This window comes from Lates calcarifer, linkage group LG2 (assembly GCF_001640805.2).
Source record: "Lates calcarifer isolate ASB-BC8 linkage group LG2, TLL_Latcal_v3, whole genome shotgun sequence".
NCBI classification, from domain to species: domain Eukaryota; kingdom Metazoa; phylum Chordata; class Actinopteri; family Centropomidae; genus Lates; species Lates calcarifer.
This window is the reverse complement of record NC_066834.1, coordinates 12048879-12064199: the sequence shown is the minus strand read 5'-3', so window position 1 is coordinate 12064199 and position 15321 is coordinate 12048879. Positions and strand designations below refer to the sequence as shown.

General features: G+C 39.9%; 1 protein-coding gene across 6 annotated transcripts in view; it reads left to right on the top strand.

Annotated features, from left to right (window-relative positions):
• The window catches only part of samd4a (sterile alpha motif domain containing 4A), a 60210-nt gene that overhangs the window by 17174 nt on the left and 27715 nt on the right, over positions 1-15321 (top strand). For all 6 annotated transcript variants that reach the window (XR_007814508.1, XR_001961688.2, XR_007814507.1 and 3 more), the window contains exon 3: positions 12727-13323. Coding sequence is in view for 1 of the 6 variants with exons in the window: in XM_018683293.2 (XP_018538809.1) it covers positions 12727-13323 (597 nt within the window). In the remaining 5 variants the exon portion in view is untranslated. The remainder of the gene's footprint in view (positions 1-12726; positions 13324-15321) is intronic.

Sequence of the window (15321 nt, the reverse complement as noted above, 5' to 3'; positions counted from 1 at the left end):
TGTGATGAGTGCACCGTTTGTCCTGTCTTTCTGCTTACTGCTCTGGTGTTGAAATCTCGCAAAGTTTACAAAATTACCCGTGAACCAGATGCTGGCACGGTGTCATCGACTGCTGTCCAGTCTAATCGCCATCTCAGCTGACAGTGCTGTCAGCAGCCCTGCAGGAGAGCCACTGCATAGTCTGCTAAGCTTGTAGTATTGAACTTACATCAGGATGCGCATTTTAAGTTCTTTCTGTGCTAATTATGATCAATGCACTAAATGTGAGCTTTGAAGCTATGAGTTTAGCAGGGTAATGTTTGGCTCTCACCATTGCAGGCAATGTTAAGAGGCCAGCTCTCTGTCATCAATCAAACACACACATAAGAGTAACAGAGTGCAGGTGGTGATGTTGACATAAAACATCTGTCTCTTTTGATTGACGGAAACCAGATTTCTCATTCATCTGAGGTTTAAGAAATCAGGTTCCGGCGGAAGGTGCATTCAGTGCATGTTAACATGAAACTGATGAGTGTCAGTCAAGTTCGTTTAAAAGCATCCCCTTCACCTGCTGACTAGTTTCCTGCTCGTTTCCTGACACTTGGCTTCACCTGACTGACAAGTTGACTGACACTGATTATTTAGATAGACAGGGATAGATTCCCTCTCTCTGCTCTCGTCCTCCTCAGTTTCACAGCTCTCTTAACAGACCAATTACAGTAACAGATAAACTACTCTGTGTCTAATGCTGCCTTCAGCTGGAACTTGTGAACTCGTGGTTACATCATGGGAAGTCATGTACATAGTATGCTTGATGTTCTAGTAGTAAAGACACGATAGCACCGCTGCTCAGCAGCATGGATGCCAAAAGATTGCTAATATTAACGTTACTGCCAGCATAAAAAGCCGTAGAGGTCTCTAGAATCTAACAGGTGATTAACGTATTGCAAGAAATGCAAAGATATAATGACAGTGGGATAAGATGAGACTGTTGGGAATATCAGCGTTTTCCTCAGTTCTAAAATTATGAAGAAAAACTCTATGTGACTCAAATTACAATATATTAACTTGCCACCCAACAAAAAAAAAGAACTTCCAGGGCCTCCAGCATTTCTGAAAACATCAGCAAACACGTCACAACTCATGAACTCTGAGCTTTCTGAGGTTGTGAATCCCACAAGGGGAGGGGTGTTCATATAGACTCTAGTTGTGAACACAGTAAACACGACTCCATTTGAAGGCAGCATTCACTGCAGAAAAACTACATTGCATTACATTACATTAAGCATTTGGCAGACACGATTATCCAAAGGGAGGAACAGCACTAAAAAGACATGGCATCAAGTCATAATCTGCTGGCTGCAGCTGTATCCATATACACCAGCCTTTCAGTAGCATCATAGCCATGTCACCTATTCATTTAAAGAATAGGGAGACTGACATGAATGGGTTTTCCTTCTTGTATTTATGGTCTGTCTGTCATGTCATGAATGTGGAAAAAAGCTCAATGAGAAATGGTTAAAATTAATAAATAAAAAAAAAAAAACTAGACTTGAGTAAACAGTCCTCCTCCTTCTCCAGTCATGTATCAGTAGGTCAGACTAAGGCCAAGGTCAGGTTTTCTCCCCTCTTGTTTATTGCATGTATTATTGTCCCGTCTTGTTTATTTTTTTAGTTTTCTTCCCTCTTTCTCTTTCCTCTCGTCTCTTCCAATTGAAACCTGTTGACACCAGTGAACTTTCCAGTCCATCTTGCTATATCTCTTATCCACCCCCTTCCTTCTTTCCTCTCTATTTCCCCCACATACAGGGCCCCTAAGCCTGTGTTAGGGCCTGTGGGAGCCTGCCTGCACTTCTTGTCAGGACATGGACTCCCTCTCTCTCTCTCTCCCTCTCTCTCTCTCTCTCTCTCTCTCTCTCTCTTTCTCTCTCTCTCTCTCTCGCTCTCTCAGGGTGGGGCGATGTGATGCAGCATATAGCATTAGACCATTTACATCATACTTTTTGTGCACCACACCTCTTTTGCTGTATACACACTCTCCTTCCAGCTACACACTTTCACTCTTGTTCTTTCTTGTTTCGCCTCTGTTTCTTGTTTCTTCTCTTTGTGTCTTTTTAACCAATATTAATTTCCTTGTTTTGCTTATTTAGTCTTTTTCAGTCTGGCTTGCTCTTACTTGATATAGCCTATTTCTGTCTTAATCAGTCTTCCTTTCCTTTTACTTTGTTGAGTTTCTGTGTCTGTTTTTTTGCAGTCTTTGGTTTGCTTTTTTTCCTTTTTCTTCCCTAATCACACCTCCTTTTATTTTTCATCACTCTTTTCACACTCTTATTTCCATTACCTGCTTTAGAACAAATGTCAAACACCCCAGGTGGTATGAGGTTTAGTTGCTCCTTGAAATGTGTCTATGAAATATGTGTGCGTCACCCAGGAAGTGATTGAAGCTGATTCAATAACAAGTACAGCTTTCAGCTTTTGTAGACCAGTTGTCCTACCTTGAGCTAGACGACTTTGGGTGTTTGGGTGGGACCATGGAGGCTGAAACTGGGATTATCCCAGCACCTGATATAAAAGGGTTCATCTTGCTTTCTCTCCAGCCTAGAAAACATTTCCTCTGAGAAATAGCCTCATCAACCATTTGCAGTAAAAGTTGTTGTTTTGGTGGATGAATAAGTAAGAGAGAGTAGCACTAAAAGTCTGCAGACTTCCTCAGCTGTCTCTTAACTTATATTATTCCAGTATGTTCACAATGACTTTGTGTTCTGTTAAGATCACCAAAACAAAACAAGTCATGTACAGTAGCATTTCTGGCAGGTGAAAGTTATTCTTGGCAGGTACTGGTATCACTGATATATCTGTTTCTGATGTCACTCAGTTGGACAAGAATTAAAATGATTAATTTTTATCATTGATTAATATTCACATTATTTTCTTGATTAATCATTTTGTTTATAACATGTTAGAAAATTGAAAAAAGCCCCTTACAATTTCCCTCAGCTGAAGATAATGTCATCACATATCTTGTTTTTTCCAACCACAACAGAAAAGCAGAAACTCCTCACATTTGAGAAGCTGGAACCAGGAAGTCATTTTTGCTTGAAAAATGACTGAAATGATAATTCAGTTATCACAATAGATGTAAATTAATTGTATTTCGAAACATCTAATCAATTTAACAACTTATCACTGCAGCTCAAAAAATTGTCTTATAATCCAGTTTACCTGGAAATGAATAATTTAACAAAACAAATTAATAAATATAAATAGGTAAAAATTGTCAGCTTTTTTCCCTTATAAGAATTATATATGGTATTTACCTTTAGTACAACAAATATCTTGCTTATTTCACAACATTTGGCATCTGATTTTTTCATGCACATGTGATTGTGTTGTGAATGGCACATGAGATTTGTGATTGCATGAAACTTATTATTAGTCAGGACTAGCACACTTAACTCTCCATTTTTTGGATTGCAATATCTGATAATAAACAGAACAAATCTTTCTGCCTGTTTCACTATACAGTTTGTGGTTTAAGAGACCCATGGGGAACAAAAACTACCAATTTGTCAATGTCGCAGGTGTAACCACCAACTACTCATTCATGTGACATATTGTCTGACCAGCATCACAGTGTTTTGTGTAAACAACTGAAGATTGTGATATTGTGGCACATGATATGTGGTGTGAAAAAGACCTGTGTTAGTTGGTGTTGAATAGAGCCGTAGTACAGAGCAGGGATAGGACTGGAGCTTGGTCTTTGTGTTTGTGTGTGTGTATATGACCTCGGCGGTGGATCCGTTAGGAATCACTGCATTTTTCAGCAGCAGGCTCTGTGGTATGCCAGCACATTCCCCACTGCTGAGCTGGAGAATCCACTCGGAAAGCAGGAGCGGGAACTTTTCCTTTCTCAACCCCCTCCCACCCCATCACTCCACCCATCTACTACTCTGCCTTTCTTAACTTTTGTTCTCCTCAAGTAACCTCCACCACGCCATCTCATTTTTCTTCCTCTTAAGTCGTCTAAACTATTTTCCAAATTCCTTCCTCATATAGTGTGTGCCTTTGTCTAAACCATGACGTCTTGTTTTATGTACTGTATGTGAGTCTGAGTTGTGTAACTGTGTTGTAATGTGGTTAAAAAAGTCAGTTTACTTCACCTTTCATCTCTTCTTCTCCTAGTGTGTTTTTTAAGTTAGCTCCCATCAGCCTCCTCGGCAGGTCCTTTCCTAAATTAAGCCCCTCTGCTGTGTTTATTGTCCGTCAGCTCTCTTTAGCTTTCGCTCGGGTTGCTGTCCTCTGGTTGGTGAAGGGAACATGCTGCGTCGGACATGGTGTTGAATCAACAACGGCTATGGAAGAGTTTGCCGGTGGTGGGACAAAGTGAGCCACTCTCATGTTTGTTTTGCTAACAGGAGAAGCTCAGGACAGAGGTTTAGAGGCCACACAGTCACACGCAAACACACACACAGACTTGTGAGGATTTTCCATTGACTAGATTCAGTTGGTTCAGTAACCTTGGTTACATCTCAGCTATAGCTTTATCTTAACCCTAAAATGAATTCCTGATCTTTATATTAAAACCCAAAACCCCAGACTACCTTATCATTCTTCCAGTCCACTCACACTTACTAACTGCTTTATGGTTATGCAACATCACGGTGGCTGATTTTTTTCTTTAGGTGTGAGCAGGTTCATACACACCTCTCCACACTGTCTAACTCACATACATTCAGTCTCTTTGTCTCTCTCTCTCTCTCTCTCTCTCTCTCTCTCACACACACACATACAGTTGCTATGTCATTGTCAGTGGTGATTGGGAGTTAATGTGTCCCTTTGCTAACCACTAATATGGTCTTATCTGTTGTGCTAGCTGCCTTGTTGTGGCTTTGTGTGCTGTTGACCTATCTATATTTAGAACCAGAGGAATCATGTGTCTAACAAACAGTCTCCACGTGTGTGTGTGTGTGTGTGTGTGTGTGTGTGTGTGTGGGTGAGTGTGTATCTCCATTGGGGCGTGTTTGCACATAACCAATGTGTAACAAATGAGCTAAAACAATCACATTGTTTCCACCACTGTCACTTGCGTGTCTTGTGATCACAGAGTTGGATGTGAAGGGGACACGCTGTATCCAGCTCAGGGTCAAAGTTAAAAACCCAACGAACATCCGCTACTCCCATATTCTTTGGCCCACATTTACAGCGGACTCATATTATTAGAGATGTGATGTGATTTACATTAATTGCAGAGATTTTCAGTTATTTTTGTTGCTGTTCTTTTTTTAAGCATTTTTGAGTATTGCAATTGAAACCTGGGAGTCACTGAGCCACTGTTACACTTCTGATTTGAATCATGAGCTAATCCACCATGGGTACAATTAGTGGAGTAAAACACACAAGTCTTGTGATGTTAAAAGAAACTTTTAATTATTTCAGTCATTTTTAGTGGATAATTCCATTTTCATCTACTCCTACTTTTTTGTTGTTAAAACTAGAAACTGTATATAATGTATCTGTCTAAATTAAACACACAATATGTAATTATCAGCTGCTATGGGGTCTCTCAATTAGAACAGTAAGAAAAAGACAGAGTTTGTTGATGTCATGAAGTAGCACGGGATGAGAGTTGTTTTCACCACCATTGCTGTCACTTGCAGTCAGTTTCTCCTGGTTAGGATTCCTACAGAGTCAGTAATTTAGGAGCCAAATTATCCCCAGAGGTCTGATCCTCTTCAAAACAAATGGATCAGGTGATTGAGTTTGGTAAAAACATCGAATGAAGCAGTGTCATGAAGAAATCAGTGTTTCTTGGATGCTGTTTGGCAGAGTCAAGTTGCTGCTAAAGTTTGCTCAGCTTGTTTTTTCTGATGACTTAAGATCATGACATCTGATGACTAAAATCCACGTTCTAGTTGAAGTATATAGTTAAAAAGGAACTAGATCTAAAAAGTCTATTTTTAAAAATGTGGCTTAAAACTGGATAATTGTGCATTTTGATGCTTCTGGCAACCACAACACTGATGCGTGTACAAAGAGGATATGATATGTTATTTCAGTTAAAATCACAGATTTCTCTAGGTTTGAAAATGGCTGGAAACATTTGAGATAATTTGAGTATACAACTTAACAAAATATCGATAATAGGTTTTTTAATTTGGAAAAGTTATAGATTATAACTTTACCTTTATAAGCAGAAATAAGCTGCCATACTGTACTTCTATCTAAAGAATAAAGCCAATATTGTATGAAAACAATAAACACCTCTATACTTACTAGGTCTCAGACAAAAAACCTAAAAGCTAGCTATTTTATTTTAATTTGAAATTATTTTATCCTGCTTTCTACAATCATTAAGTGCTTTATTCCACAGCTGATTTATTTATTCATATTTAATTGTGTTCTTATTAATTTAATATAGTTTGGGAGCTTTGTTTTATATTTATTTCATTTATTCATATATTTCATACAGCTTTGTTATTCTTTGACCCCTCATTGGAATAGTTTTAATAGAGTGAATACTTTTAAGTCTCTTCAAAAGTCAAGCCAGTTTTTAAAGTGTCAGCAGGGGACAGCTCTGCTTTCTCACATGTGACTGGATCTTTTTCACATTACTCCGGGATTTTCCAGAGATGTGGCCATGTTCAGAAACATGTTCATGATACAGTGAAATGTATTATTTTGTGAAAGAGGGCTTTAATTTTCTCTTTAAGTACCCGCGTTCCCTTGAACTGACTTGTCTACTTAAGTTTTACGTCAGTGCTTCCCAGAACATGGCTGAACAACCCTCAGAGAACAAGACTGAACTTGTTGCCTTCAGATCTGTCTTGTAGACGTAGGTGGGCAGTTTGATAAATATTGCTGAGTGAGATGTTTTACATTTTAGGGAAAAATTAGTCACACCCCTTACTCAAAACTAAAACAGTGCCTTGTTTTAAATGTTGGTCACAAGCCTCTCAAGTGCTGAAGTAACAAAATAATTGCCATGAAAAACATGATGACTGTGGATTTGCTTGATGCAACTATACAGACTATTTTAAGTCAGCGTAAAGAAATAAAAACTCTTAATCACATATGTTTGTTTGGGCAAAAAACAACAACTGCTAGCAGCCATTAATGTGTTATACTGTGTTGACCGCTTTGTTGATTGAAAATGACATCACTTGCTACTAGGGATGTAACGATATCAAAAGCTCACGATGCAATAATACCTTGGTAACAAGTCCACAGTTGCAATATATAAAAAAGGCAAATGAAGATTTGGAAAAAATATCTGTTCATTGAACAATAAACAAGGCAGTCATATTCCACGACATGTAGGTAACCGCAATCTGGCAGTGTCTGCATATTGTTTTTTATTTATCTGTCACCTTCTCCCCTCTCTCATTTTGTGACACAGGGAAACCGAAATGCTTCCTTGGGACGATGGTTTCTGTCCGATTATCAGTCCATATACTGTAGGTCTGTTGCTGTTTTGCATGACTGTGGATTTATAAATGGTTATCTTTGTTTCTTGGTACAAAATGGCAGATGCCCCCGCTCTTTGATTTTGAAGGACTATCAGGAGGTTGGTTAGCTATCTTAACAGCATAGGATAGGTCACTGCATCATGAACATAAAGTGGAACCTTCACACAAGACATTAGAGACACAAAAGAGCCATCTGATGTCTAATAACTTCGATTGAGAGCACGGACAGTAGGGCTTCAACTATTGATTCATCTGTCAATTATGTTGTATTATGTATTATGTTATGTAATGGAATAATTAATCAGTAATTTGGTTTAAAAATATCAGTATATTCAGTTTACCTTCATACACAACTCAAGGAAATCTTCAGTAAATCAATTGTCACAATTAATCGATCAAGATAGTTGCCAACGAAATTTCTGTCAACTAATTAATTAATTATTCATTATGAATCAACAATTAACTGTTACAGCTTTAATCAGCAGTTGTGAGGACCAATACAACTAGAGCAGCCTATTGTACAGTTGTGTCTGATATCCATAAATCAGTCAGAATTGATAAAAGCTCTGTATGAGCCGTTTGAAACAGACCTGCAGAGACTATAATAATCTTAAAATGTCAAAATTGGACAGGAACTGAATTTAATCAGTACTGTGCTGGAGCTTTAAGCTATCCTATGAGAAGAGGATTAGCAGATGTATCTGTGAATTTGAGTCGATGGTCACACTGTTGGAATGCAGTTCTCAAGTCATGAAATATCTGTTGTTTTGTTACAAAGTGTAGTAGTGATAAAGGGGAAATGGGCTTCTGTGTAGATGGTCAGTAAACCTTTCGAAAAGTTGCACTGTTGTTTGCACTCAACAGCGACTTAAAATGTCAAAGCATTCTTCTGTTTTTGATGAGATTTTATTTCTGTTTTTTCAAACTACTGCTTATCAGTAACCATTAAAAGAGTTCCAGTTCTATACTGCTCCTTTTCTTTGAATGACTGTTAACCTGGACAGTTCTTGATCAATGGTGGCATCCAAAACTTGTCTGTGATGGCATTTAGTTGTATTTGAATAAACCAATTAAGATCTGGGAAGCTGCAGATCACTGTATACATGAAGTAAGAGATTGTTACCCAGTCCACTGTCAATTATAATATACTGACGAAGTTCCTTTTTAGTCTAAAGCACAGTGACCCCCAACCTCTCTGTCTGTCTCTTTTCCCTTTCTATTGCACATTCCTCAGTGGTGACAAAGTGGCCAGGTTGTGTATGAAAACAGTTTGGGAGAGCTTCACTCAGAGAGGCAGGGCTGTGCTGAAAGCAGCAGCAGCAGCCTTGTCTTGTTGCCAGAGAGGGTGTCAGAGGGCAGTGCCAGGGCAGGATGGCACACAGAGTTCACCAGCAGACATTGTCCACACCAGGGAAACGCTGTGTCAGCCCCCGAACAAATGACTCCCTCTGTCTGAGGTTTTACTGTTTGTGTATGTCTGACTTTCTTTTTCACTGATTCTACTGAGTGATGCTAATGTGATTCATCAATTCCCAGCATGTGCCTGTCTCTCTGCCTGACATGATAGAACAAATTTAACATCCTTTGTGAGAATTTCCCACAAGTGGGATAAATAAAGTCTATCTTATCTTATCTTATCTTATCTTCTCACTGGCTTTCCCATTACATCCTGTGTTTGATTTTTATTCTTTCTTAGTCTTAGTTTCTTAGTCTGCTTTATTGCTCAGTGTATGGAACACTTACTGTAATTTCACACTTAAACATTTTTCACTTGTCTGATAAACTGATATACTGACGATTATCTGACCGGATCAGGAGGCCTGTCTGCATCCTCTCTGTCAGCTGGGATGCAGAGGTGGAAGAATTCAACAGAGAATTCAACAAAGTGACTTGTCCTTCCAGTGAAGCTCGCAGTGAAACTCTGAGTCAGAAACTACAAAGAAATAAAAAAGAAAAAGGAGCTGTTGGTATCGCTGTGTGAGGAATGGCAACTCATTGTTTCCAGTGTTTCTCTCCTCTGCCGGTGTCGTAACCTTGCTTTAACCGCTCCTCTCCTCATTCCTCCTCCACTCCTTTTTACTCCAGTTGGATGAGGTTAGCACTTTCCCATCTGCCATCTGTCTTTTTTCTGTACCTGAAATATTCCCACACAGCCAATTTTTAAATTTAAATGTAACTTTTATTTTATTTTATTTTTTTACAGGGGAAAAATATCTGCAAAATAGCTTATACCGTAGGAGTGGTATGACAGAAAATATTAGTAGTTTTAAAACCTTGACTTTTTCAAACCACTGTATACCTTGAAACCAGTAACCAGCCCATGCCTGTTCCTGAATCATCATGTTAAATTTCCAGCCTTTTTCTCCTCCGATTGAGTTTTTAAAATGTATTTATTCAGAGAGGACAGACCTAGCTTCTGGCTAACACTGAACTACAACTCCCTAATACTGAATCCATACTTCTCCTACTGCTACCAAATATATCTTAACTAGTGTAAATTACAACTGGAAAGTGAAGTGTTTCTATTCCATCATTACAATAAAAGATTTCTATTCAGCTAGTAATGTTGACCATTATTTGCCAATTAATCCTAAATGGTTTTCTATGGATGCACATGAACGTTTCTCTTCATCGCTGAGCTGTCTGTCAGGCCCAATAAGTTACTGACAGACATAAACTGATGACATGAATCAGTAAAGGGACAGAGCACGCTGTGACTGAAGACATGATTGTTTTCATCAGGTTTACTGTGAAAAATCTGCCCTGTAGTAACAACAGCAACCACACAAGTGATCGAATGTGTGTGGTGTTGTGTATTTCTAATGCTCATTCAAATTGTACTCCGTCAGTGAGAAAATTCCCTCTGCTTGTGCAACATTAAAACACAATTCATCCAAACCTCCTTGTAATTGTCCATTAGTATTATTGTAGAGTCTGTTGGCATCCCAGCGTTGAACAGGATTTTAAGGGAGAGCACTCAGCTTTGATGTGTGTTCTGCTGGCTTTGAATCTGTGGAACTGTATGAAGAGAGGAAGTGAGAATTTCTGAGAGAAGAATATTTTAGTTTTTCATCTGACACTCACTGCCCTTGCCGAATTCAGAGACACAGGAAAAGACAGTAAGACACATACAGCCCCTATCCCTGTCTTAACTGTACTACTTTATGTAAAATAAAAATGTAAATTGTCTTTGACATGATGTGACAGTCCTGAACAGACTTGTCTGTCAAGTAACTTTTGACATCACCAGCCAGTATTTAAGGAAAATAGCAGACAAATGAGTTCTGCCAACTGTACAAAACCCAAATATACTCAAGTTTACTTTCACATACAGTAACAAAAAGCATCAAATCTTCTCTTTTGAGAGAATAGGTAGAAAACCAATTGATTTACTTATTGCTAACTGTAACATAATTTTTTGGGAAATCGTTGTATGTAGTTAAGAAATAGAACTACACAGTGGTCTCAGATCAGTCATTACAGCAGATATTTTAAATTGATTCATAAATTAAATAAACATTTTTAAGGTTTTGCAGTAGCATATTCTTTTAATATGATGTTTAATGCTTTACAGAATAAGATGCTTTCCATTGATTATTAGGTGTATACACAGTATTAACACTGTAGCTGTTTTGAAAAATCAAAAAACAAATTTACTAAACAGTTTAAGTTTCACCATATTTTTTCTTGAGATATTTTAGTTGCTACAGTGATTGAGTCTGTGGCAATAAGTTAAGGCCTTTTTATAGTCTCTGTGTAACTGTCTTCTTAGATGCCAAACAAATGTCAAAAAAAAGGGAAAAAAAGTTAACTGTCAAAAGCAAAATAATGATGTTTAAATAGTTGGCAGTGCACCATCGCTTCTGTAAACTTTCTTAGAATATTTATCAGGGTTTCCGTGTTGCAGCTTAATGTTTTCCAGCCATTTGGAAAAAAATGAGTTTTAATCATGGAACAATTCCTGTTTCTCGGATGGTCCGAGGCTTGCCTCATTCAGAGGAATGAAGGATTACATCATCCCTGGAGCCGAGTGGAGTAACTCCCTGGCTCCCGTCACAACACCCCCCCCCCCCAATTTATTTTCTCCTCCTCCTCCCTCTGAAACCCCTGTATACTTCAGTCCTTCCCCCAGCTCTGTCCCTTCACGTCAACAGGAGTATCCCTTTATGCTTTTCATGCTTTTCACAATTTTTGAGGTCAGGTTCACATTTTCTTGATTTAAGCGGTTGTTTCCATTTTGTTCTGAAATTTAAAAAACGTTGATTTTAATCTGAAAACAGCCGAGCATGAAGCCTATCAGTTTCATGTGGTGAATAGGCTTAAACCCAAATTATTTAATCCCTCAGTCCTGGTCATCTCCAGTGGGACAAAATGAATATGAACCTTGTTTGGAAAGCTTCAGGGGTCTGTGGTCTTCCATCTGCCTGATCAGAGCTGCAGCTGTCCACATGACTGGGCATACAGAGCTGTACATCACCACCGAGCAGGCTGTGACATTGGGATATCTTTGGACAGAAGGACTAGCAGATGTATTTTTTTCTAGTTTTACATGTTTCATATGTCAGATATAGAGGCAACTAGATCCTTAGGGTTAAGAATGGTCGCAGTGGTCAAGTTCTCTCTCTCTCTCTCTCTCTCTCTCTTTCTCACACACACACACACACACACACCTCTCAAACAGGAAGTGGGCTGCATCCTGTTGCATCCTGTCTCTGTTGGTATGGACGTCCAAAGCTGTCGCCCTGACCTGTTGGTATCTATAGCCCTTGTCCAAGATGATAGGAATGGGCTCCTAACGGCCCACTGACTTGGACAACAATAGAGCTCCATGACCTCCAGGTTATGTATAGAGCTGTACAGCCACCATCAGCAGCCTACAGAGCTGGGTGTTTAGAGGAAGAGCAAAATAGAAGGATGACAGTGCAGTGGGCCTGACATCATTTCTGTGTTTCCTATTTTTAGCAGTACATGTGTTCGCTAATCCATCTGTCCATCTATCAATTACATTCGCCTTTGCTACCACCTTGGATATCATGCAGCAGGATTCTCAGTTTTGCTGAAATCTTAGATGATGTATTCAAATATTCTGTTCATTGCTGTGGTCCAGTCAGGTCAGTCAGGGTCACTCATGATTAGCTGACAACTTAATGAGACGCAAACATTTGAATTCATGCAGTCATACGCCTGACACATTGAACAGCTTTGATAAAAACTTCATATAAATAAATAGTGGGTTATTGTTTTGCTCATTGTGTTTTATATTCTCCTTTGTCTCCTTCAGGGGTGATCAGCCAATGGCAAGGCGAGCCTAAGGAGCGTGTCATCTCGCTTGTCCTCACCCATCTCCCGCTGCTCAAACCCGGCAATGTTGAAGCCAAGGGTGAGTACATGCGTCTGCTGCCACGCATCTTAGCCCACACCATCGAGCACGGCCACCACCTGGAGGAGTCTCGCCAGCTCCTGTCCTATGCCCTCATCCACCCTGCCACCTCCTTGGAAGACCGTGCCGCCTTGGCACTCTGGCTCAACCACCTGGAGGAAAGGGCTGCCGCCCGTGGAGACTCGCTGGAGAGGCCTCCTCCTGCCGGGCCGCACCACCACCACCACCAGTCCACACCTCCATCCACCCTCACCTCATCAGGATCCTCCTCCTCCACTAATAGCTCTTCATCGGGCAACCCGTACTCCTTGCACCACCACCAGCGCTACGGCTCGGACGACCGCCTCAATGGGTGGCAGAGCTCCAGGGATTCGGGGCTGGGGGGAGGCTGGCATCAGCAGCAGCATGGCTGTGAGAACGGGCACCTGCTGCTCTACCCATCATCTTCTGTGCCCGCAACCATCAACACAGTTGGAACTGGTGGAGGCGGCAACACGAGTAAGTGAAATCCCATCTCTGGTGCTTATACAGCATGCATGGTGAACATGCGGGTTTGATTTTTTGGTAGCAGCCACACACTGCAGGATCTGATAATTACTGATTCAATAATAGTCTGTGTTAAATAATGACAGAGCACTCACGTCTCTAACTCTGGTCCAGTAAATAAATTTGTCTCCCTTATCCATACTTCATGTCTCCTGTGGATAGAGAGGGGTTGACAGACATTAGAGATGACAGCAAAGCATGATTTACATACTGCAGACCTCCAGCATCACTGCAGACTGATAGATTGAATCATCATAGTTTGCCATGAAGGGTTTTGTTGTGGAAATCGACCTGAACTGTTTTGTACTGTACCCTCATTAAGTTAGGAACTGATGGAATGAGATGGGATAGACCTCCCAAAGATTATATGAAATCATGTGCAGGGGTTTAAATTGGCCAAATTATCAATTAATGTGAAAAGGAAAAAAGATTATTCTTAAAATGCCTCACCCACATTTTAGCGTGTATTCTGTATTCCAGGCCTGCTCTATAACACTCTGTCTTCCTGTCTGTGTTTTTATTCCATCTCCTCTGGGTGAGTTAATCACAAGAGGCATAAAGGAAATCAGTAACATTTCAGCAGCATTATCACACACAACTTCTGTTTAAGGTATAACTAAGATGAAAGGTGCAACACAGAATGTCTCATATAGGTAAAGACTGATGACACACAGTTTAGATTCTTTAGTTACAGGTTTAGACAAATCCATCAATATTTATTCTCTTTTCACTAATTTGCTTTGGATGGCAGGTTTATTTCCTCTGATTTTGCACATGGAATAAACTGATTCTTTTTGTATCTGAGGATCATGTTCTACAATATGTATGTGGATAATTTATGGTTGCACACACCTGATGCTGTTTTGAAAAGCTTGGATTCAAGAGTGCAAACATTTTCACTTTATTTTCTCTGACTACCTTATTTTTTGAGAGAAGGGCTGCTGTACTTCTTAAGTCAAGGTGGTCAAAGTCACTACACCATCTAAGAACACATCAGTGATTAGAGCCACCTACTCTGGGCTGGCCTGATGATAGGCTTTCTGTCTGGAGTGGCCACCTGATCACTTGTGTCCAGACACGATTTCACACCAGGGTCTCTAAGCTTTAACTCATGTGGCTTCATTTGCCAAATAGGAGGGTTTGGCAGTGCACTGCTCTGTTGAAACAGTCAGCAGATTTTTCTCTGTTTTTTTTATCTGTTGCATAATAACAGTAACTGACACTAGGCACAAATAAGCATCAGTTTAGAATTTGGCAGCGAAACAGAGGCAATATACAGTATATTTAAATTCAGTTATGCTTGGTTCATTAGAATTCAATTAAAGACACACAAAGTATACTCTGAAGTTACCACGGTATACACCCTGAACGCACTAAATAGACTCAACACAGCAAATATGCTCTGGTCGGACAAACTGCCCTCTGAACAACCCACAGAGCAACTACAGAGGCTGTGTGAGGTGGAAGACAACACACGGAGAGGGCAGGGCTGTTTGAAAGTGAACATAACTATGGTCAGAGCAGGATATTTCCAGACAAGAATGCAAGGGCTCTGTATGTGTGTGTGTTTTTTTTTCCTAGGAGATGAAAGAAACAGCTGAGGGTTTATAAATAAAGACACATTTAAAGCCCTGCTCACTGCTCCAAGAAAGATCCTCTTGTATTTTTGTCTGCTCGCAGCTTAAGTCCCACACAAAAGACTTCAGGATTTCACAACTGATTAAACTAGAGTCACCCCAGCCACCATGACACTGGTGGACATAGTGAGCAGCAGCTTTTCTTAAATTGAGTGAGTAGACTTATTAAAGATACAACAAGCAAACTGGATATTTACTGGTACGCAAAACTCACTGGACCATTAAAAAACAATACAGTGATCTTTAAATATCCAGTGAGTCCTATTAACTCAGAGTCAGTCACCAAGTCCTCAGGTCCCCCCTGTGCTCATCT